Source organism: Macrobrachium rosenbergii, chromosome 2 (assembly GCF_040412425.1).
Source record: "Macrobrachium rosenbergii isolate ZJJX-2024 chromosome 2, ASM4041242v1, whole genome shotgun sequence".
Classification (NCBI taxonomy): domain Eukaryota; kingdom Metazoa; phylum Arthropoda; class Malacostraca; order Decapoda; family Palaemonidae; genus Macrobrachium; species Macrobrachium rosenbergii.
In genome coordinates, this window is record NC_089742.1 from 47,666,136 (window position 1) to 47,673,099 (window position 6,964).

At 43.9% G+C, this 6,964-nt stretch overlaps 2 protein-coding genes across 3 annotated transcripts; both read right to left on the reverse strand.

The window, feature by feature from the left end:
* Positions 1 to 650: 650 nt before the first annotated feature.
* On the reverse strand, positions 651 to 6,954 carry LOC136846401 (loricrin-like). Of its 2 annotated transcripts, none has more exons than XM_067117196.1 (3): positions 6,565 to 6,954; positions 5,858 to 6,418; positions 651 to 5,547 (listed from the first exon to the last, which is right to left on the reverse strand). In XM_067117196.1, the coding sequence occupies exons 1-3, from the start codon at positions 6,947 to 6,949 to the stop codon at positions 4,001 to 4,003; spliced, it is 2,493 nt and encodes an 830-aa protein (XP_066973297.1). In that variant the 5' UTR covers positions 6,950 to 6,954; the 3' UTR covers positions 651 to 4,000. The 2 variants fall into 2 exon arrangements, with proteins under 2 accessions (XP_066973297.1, XP_066973302.1); XM_067117201.1 differs by having other exon boundaries at positions 651 to 5,701; positions 6,565 to 6,661.
* On the reverse strand, positions 3,060 to 3,961 carry LOC136842959 (uncharacterized). Its single transcript, XM_067110972.1, has 2 exons — positions 3,862 to 3,961; positions 3,060 to 3,775 (listed from the first exon to the last, which is right to left on the reverse strand). The coding sequence occupies exons 1-2, from the start codon at positions 3,959 to 3,961 to the stop codon at positions 3,060 to 3,062; spliced, it is 816 nt and encodes a 271-aa protein (XP_066967073.1).
* Positions 6,955 to 6,964: the final 10 nt, after the last annotated feature.

Here is a 6,964-nt window from a genome sequence, read left to right on the forward strand (position 1 = left end):
TGGTAATGTCTGTTTCTGATTTTAACAGGGCTGTATAAATTTTCTTTGATTTCTGTGATAAAATCATAAGGACAAATGAGGAAATTTCATGGCAAATAGATAGGATCGTACGCATTCTGTAATTCGGCACTGCTTGTCTCTCGTGGAAAAAGGTAAAATTGCATCTATACTACTTGCAATAGAAGGGGAGAAAGGGAGATATGAAGCGAAGCAAGGATAAAACTTTATGAAATGTCCTTTCACTTAATATCTAGAGCCAAGGAAAAGGATTGCATACCTTTCATGTATTTTATTTCTTTATTGATCTTAACCTAAAATACAAATTTCTTAGGACGTTAATGGTAAAGCTTTACGTTTCAGTAGATTATGTACAGGGTATTTGTATCTGTAGTATATGAAACAGGCTTTGTGTGACTGTCCAAAGTTGTGTACATTTGTAATTTATCCAGGTATGGATTTCCTATGAAAAGCATTTTTGATCAACCCCTATGATCTACCCCCAAAACAAAATAGGTCTAAATGATACAGCATTCCCTACTGTATATCTGAATAATGAACTTCTAATGATGTATGATTCAGCATTTTAAGGCAATGATAAACATTCAGTCATGGGCATGCAAGGATGTGGGATAGGATAAAGGAGATGACACTCATTTGGTATCGTTTATTTTTTATATATATATATTTTATATCGTTGTTTCAGCATAAATTCTATTGGTAACGTGGGAATGCAAGAGAGACTCTCTGTACGCAAACTGAACCTCAGGATTGCATGCACGGCTCAGCATGCTCTGCTTCTTTGTCCGAGGGACTGAAAATTTTGACTGAATTTAGGTTCCGAAGGAATCGGTTATCATTTGAAGTCCAAAATTCTGGAACGAAACAACAGTCTTTGTACAAAACCCTAGTGAAAGCAATATAGTGTTTACTTAGGATACTATGAATTCAGCGTTCATTTACACATGCCTGAATGGAACTGTAACATTACCAAGGATGCAGAATAAGTGAAAAAGAATGAAAAGTAAAAGCCAAATTGCAAAGGTAAGAAATGAATGAGAAAATGAATCTTTCATTCAAGATAGCTATGTACTGTGCTTTCTACATACGTAGTTACTTTATAAGTAATTCCTTTGAAAGCATTGACGTGAAAGTAATGAAGGTATAAGCAAGATATAAGCAAAGATATAATTCAAAGCCACTGAGTAAAAAAAAAGCAAATACTCTATCAAGAAAAGATATTTCAAAGCCAGTAGATGGGAAAATCCAGCCAAGACCAAAACCTCAGCCAAAGGAAACTAAGAGACTAAAGTAAGACATTTGTGTTAAAAGTTGTAAAGCAATGGTGACAATAAGATAATAGTATAAATAGTGATAAAACTAACAAAGACTCACGGGCCAGAATAATAATACTGTTAGCTGCAAACTCCTTTCTAAGGGAAATTTGTTGTAGGAAGCATGTTGCCCCATTTTCTGGATGACTTCAGTCAATCTCTTCTAGGAACCATTTCTTCGTGAGAAGATTCAGTTGCACGATTGCAACTATGTGTTGTTGCTTCTTATACTCTGGTTATATAATGTTCACTCATGAAAAGCAACTTAAAATATTCAGCATGATTTTTATTATAGTTTTGTGTCATCATTTTGTGAAAGGAGTCTTGCTTGAAACTGGCTGTCAGATAACAACGTGATATAAATTACAGACCGCAAAGCTGACTGAAACAGATATAGCCATACATTTCCTTATTATCTAATCCTAATCTTATCATAAAGATCACAGCAAGTCCAGTTGTAATAAATAAAACTATTTCCATTTACACTTTATTCAAAATATCACATTTGCAGCGACCATTGTGTACACCAGTTAATTTTTGATTCAGTTTTCAAAAGGAAAGTTGTATTTGTGACAAGTAACTCTCAAGACTGAACGCCACTCTTTACTGTAATTTTATAGGCTATGCTCAAAACAGTGAATGCATATATGCATATACACTGTATACAGTACAGTCATGTTGAGCATGCATACATATTCATATATATGTACATAAAAACACACATTCTGTCCATGCAATCATGTAGTTTGCGTGTAGTTGTGCATTATATCTTCCAAAGCATATGTATATATGGCAAACCATATACTGTATACAGCATTTATATATATGTACACATCTATGGCTATTTCTCTTGGTATTTTTCATTAAAGTTTCTCCTCTTTGTGGTTTGATTGTCAATGTTGATCGTATCAATAATCATGAGGTCGAATTTATTATACAACTGGTTGGAATAACTAGGCAATAAGCCTATGGTCTAATCATTATACAATATTCAACAGCAATTTCCTATAAAAATACATTACATTCTTGTTTGCTAAAGGCACTAGCAGGGAAATAGAGAACACTGTGAAGTCAGCTGAGTGAAGGATGATATGATATCACATTCTGTGGGATGAGAAGATAACAGTGGAAGTGACATCCCTTTAGTATTCCCAAAAGAACAGATCTCAAGAACTAGGAACGGAAGTGCCCTTATTGAAGGTGGAAGTTGGTGAGCAATCTTCAGTGCCCAAATTGAAGGTTTACTATATAAGGTCCAGGTTGTGACTGTAGAGATTTATTTTATACTGTATATGGTAATTTGATTTTTGCCAATTGTCAGGTTTTCTGACACGGCGTCGAATGATTAATGTTTTCAGTTTCACTGAATAATATGGTGAGTCTTTTTGCCAAATAAGTTCACATGCAGTTTTTTTCATTTACTGTATGTCCTATTAAATTGATTTTTTAGCATACACCAATATAAATGACCATTTTCTTGAGAAGTGTTCTATTTACAAATGTACTTTAAAGAATTTCAGAGGGACACACAACCACGTGCTGACTATTGTCTTATCGTCACTTCCACACAGTGTCACTGCTGTCTGTGTGCATATACTTGTATGCTATGCCCTGTCTATAATGTTACACAGATATGTACGTTATATACTCATGTGCCTATATCTCTGTACAGATATGCACAATACACACGCATACCTATATCTGTGAATGTGTCATATATCCCAAATATCATGCTTTTGGAAGCTCTAAATTGGTTGGAGCAGGTGACCTTCTCCCTGGAAAAGCTGCATCATCTTTGAGCATTTTGAGTCCATAAATATCGAAATAGACTTTCACTACATCCTGGGCCTCAGTCGTAGTCGGTGTATCGGCATGAATTTCGTTGTTAGTGATTTCAAGGTCTTGGAGGGGAATTTCGACTTTAGTGTTTGTGTCTGAGTTACTTTCACTCACTATGGGGTCAAGTGGGAGGTTATGCCCACCTGCAGCTTGCTCGGTGACAAGCTCAGGTGGGCCTTGCTCAAAAAACGGAAAGACACTAGTATTTTTGGGTTGGCCAGTACTCTTTCCATTTATGGTATTCTCCGCTTCTGTTGGTGTGTCTGATGGAAACGGCGGCCCTTGCAACGGTACTTCAGGAATGGTACTCCCAGGGGAACTTGCCCCCAAGTCAGAGCCAGCCTCATTTGCTGATAGTCCGTCTTTTGAGCTAAACCCTGCACTTATTCCAGGTAAAGGGACTCCTGTGTTTGAGCTTCCTCCCCCAAGACTTCCAAACCCTCCATCAAACCCCGAACTTCCTGAACTACTGCTTCCAAATCCTCCACCAAACCCTGATCCTTCTGAGCCACTTCCCCCAAACCCTGAACTGCCTCCTCCCAATCCACTATCAAATCCTGAGCCAGAGGAGCTTCCCCCACCAAAACTGTCTGAGCTACCAAATCCTGGACTTGAAGAGCTACTTCCCCCAAATCCACTGTCAAATCCTGACCCACTACCAAAACCACTGCCAAAATCAGACCCACCTAACCCACTAGACCCCGAATCTCCGGAGCTACTCCCACCAAAAGTGGTGCCAAACCCTGATGCACTGTCCCCGAACCCCGCCCCAAATCCCGCACTGCTTCCATCAGAACTTGTTGAACCACCTGTGCTACCTGAAGTGCCTCCTAGTCCACCAAATCCTGAATCTGACGAACTACTCCCACCGAATCCTCCAAATCCTGAGTCTGATGAGCTGCTTCCACCGAATCCTCCGCCAAATCCTGAATCTGATGAACCACTTCCACCAAATCCTGAACCTGATGAACCACTTGCACCAAATCCTGAATCTGTCGAACTACTTCCGCCAAATCCTCCACCAAATCCTGAATCTGATGAACCACTTCCACCAAATCCTCCACCAAATCCTGAATCTGTTGAACTGCTTCCACCAAATCCTGACCCTGATGAACCACTTCCACCAAATCCTGAATCTGATGAACCACTTCCACCAAATCCTCCACCAAATCCTGAATCTGATGAACCACTTGTGCCAAATCCTCCACCAAATCCTGAATCTGATGAACCACTTCCTCCAAATCCTCCACCAAGTCCTGAATCTGTTGAACTGCTTCCACCAAATCCTGCACCAAATCCTGAATCTGTTGAACCACTTCCTCCAAATCCTGCACCAAATCCTGAATCTGATGAACCACTTCCTCCAAATCCTGACTCTGTTGTACTGCTTCCACCAAATCCTGAATCTGTTGAACTGCTTCCACCAAATCCTCCACCAAATCCTGAATCAGTTGAACTGCTTCCACCAAATCCTCCACCAAATCCTGAATCTGATGAACCACTTCCTCCAAATCCTGAATCTGTTGAACTGCTTCCACCAAATCCTCCACCAAATCCTGAATCAGTTGCACTGCTTCCTCCAAATCCTCCACCAAATCCTGAATCTGATGAACCACTTCCACCAAATCCTGAATCTGTTGAACTGCTTCCACCAAATCCTCCTCCAAATCCTGAATCTGTTGAACTGCTTCCACCAAATCCTCCCCCAAATCCTGAATCTGATGAACCACTTCCACCAAATCCTGAATCTGTTGAACTACTTCCACAAATCCTCCTCCAAATCCTGAATCTGTTGTACTGCTTCCACCAAATCCTGCACCAAATCCTGAATCTGATGAACCACTTCCACCAAATCCTGAATCTGTTGAACTGCTTCCACCAAATCCTCCACCAAATCCTGAATCTGATGAACCACTTCCTCCAAATCCTGAATCCCCAGTAGTACCTGATCCTACTCCACTGCCAAATCCTGTTCCAGTTCCTGAATCAAGTCCAGTACCCCCAGCTTTTGAATCAAAATCTGTTCCACCAAAGCCTCCCGTTGAGGACCCAAAGTCTGATCCCCCTGATCCAAAGCCTGAACTATCAGCTCCTGGAAGTGGCACACCTGCTCCAGAATCAAATCCTGAACCACCAAATCCTCCTATGCCAGAATCAGATCCTGAGACACCAAAGCCTCCTGCTCCAGAATCAAACCCTGAGCCACTAGTTCCTGCATCAGAGCCTGAACCCCCAATTCCTGGAAGTGGCGCACCACCACCAGCATCCAACCCGGATCCCCCAGCTCCAGTGTCAAATCCAAGTCCCGCTCCAGAGCCAAATCCTGTCCCTCCTGCTCCAGAATCAAACCCTGAGCTACCAGCTCCTGCACTGGAACCTGAATCCCCAAATCCTGGAGTGGCACACCACCACCAGCATCCAACCCTGATCCCCCCAGCTCCAGTGTCAAATCCAAGTCCCTGCTCCAGAGCCAAATCCTGTCCCTCCTGCTCCAGAATCAAACCCTGAGCTACCAGCTCCTGCGCTGGAACCTGAATCCCCCCAAATCCTGGGAGTGGCACACCACCACCAGCATCCAACCCTGATCCCCAGCTCCAGTGTCAAATCCAAGTCCTGTTCCAGAGCCAAATCCTGTCCCTCCTGCTCCAGAATCAAACCCTGAGCTACTTCAGCTCCTGCACTGGAACCTGAATCCCCAAATCCTGGGAGTGGCACACCACCACCAGCATCCAACCCTGATCCCCCAGCTCCAGTGTCAAATCCAAGTCCCGCTCCAGAGCCAAATCCTGTCCCTCCTGCTCCAGAATCAAACCCTGAGCTACCAGCTCCTGCGCTGGAACCTGAATCCCCAAATCCTGGGAGTGGCACACCACCACCAGCATCCAACCCTGATCCCCCAGCTCCAGTGTCAAATCCAAGTCCTGTTCCAGAGCCAAATCCTGTCCCTCCTGCTCCAGAATCAAACCCTGAGCTACCAGCTCCTGCACTAGAACCTGAATCCCCAAATCCTGGGAGTGGCACACCACCACCAGCATCCAACCCTGATCCCCCAGCTCCAGTATCAAGTCCCAGTCCTGTTCCAGAGCCAAATCCTGAGCTTCCTGCTCCAGAATCAAACCCAGAGCTACCAGCTCCTGCACTGGTACCTGAATCCCCAAATCCTGGGAGTGGCACACCACCAGCATCCAACCCTGATCCCCCAGTTCCAGTGTCAAATCCAAGTCCTGTTCCTGAGCCAAATCCTAAGCCTCCTGCCCAGAATCAAACCCAGAGCTACCAGCTCCTGCATCAGAACCTGAACCTCCAATCCCTGGAGTGGCACACCACCAGCATCCAACCAGATCCCCGGTTCCAGTGTCAAATCCAAGTCCTGTTCCTGAGCCAAATCCTAAGCCTCCTGCTCCAGAATCAAACCCTGAGCTACCAGCTCCTGCATCAGAACCCGAACCTCCAGCTCCCGGAAGTGGCACACCACCAGCATCCAATCCAGATCCCCCGGTTCCAGTATCAAATCCAAGTCCTGTTCCAGAGCCAAATCCTGAGCTTCCTGCTCCAGAATCAAACCCTGAGCTACCAGCTCCTGCACTAGAACCTGAATCCCCAAATCCTGGGAGTGGCACACCACCAGCATCCAACCCAGATCCCCCAGCACCAGTATCAAGTCCTAGTCCTGTTCCAGAGCCAAATCCTGAGCTTCCTGCTCCAGAATCAAATCCTGAACTGCCAGCTCCTGCGCTGGAACCTGAATCCCCAGTTCCTGGGAGTGGCACCACCAGCATCCAACCCTGATCCCC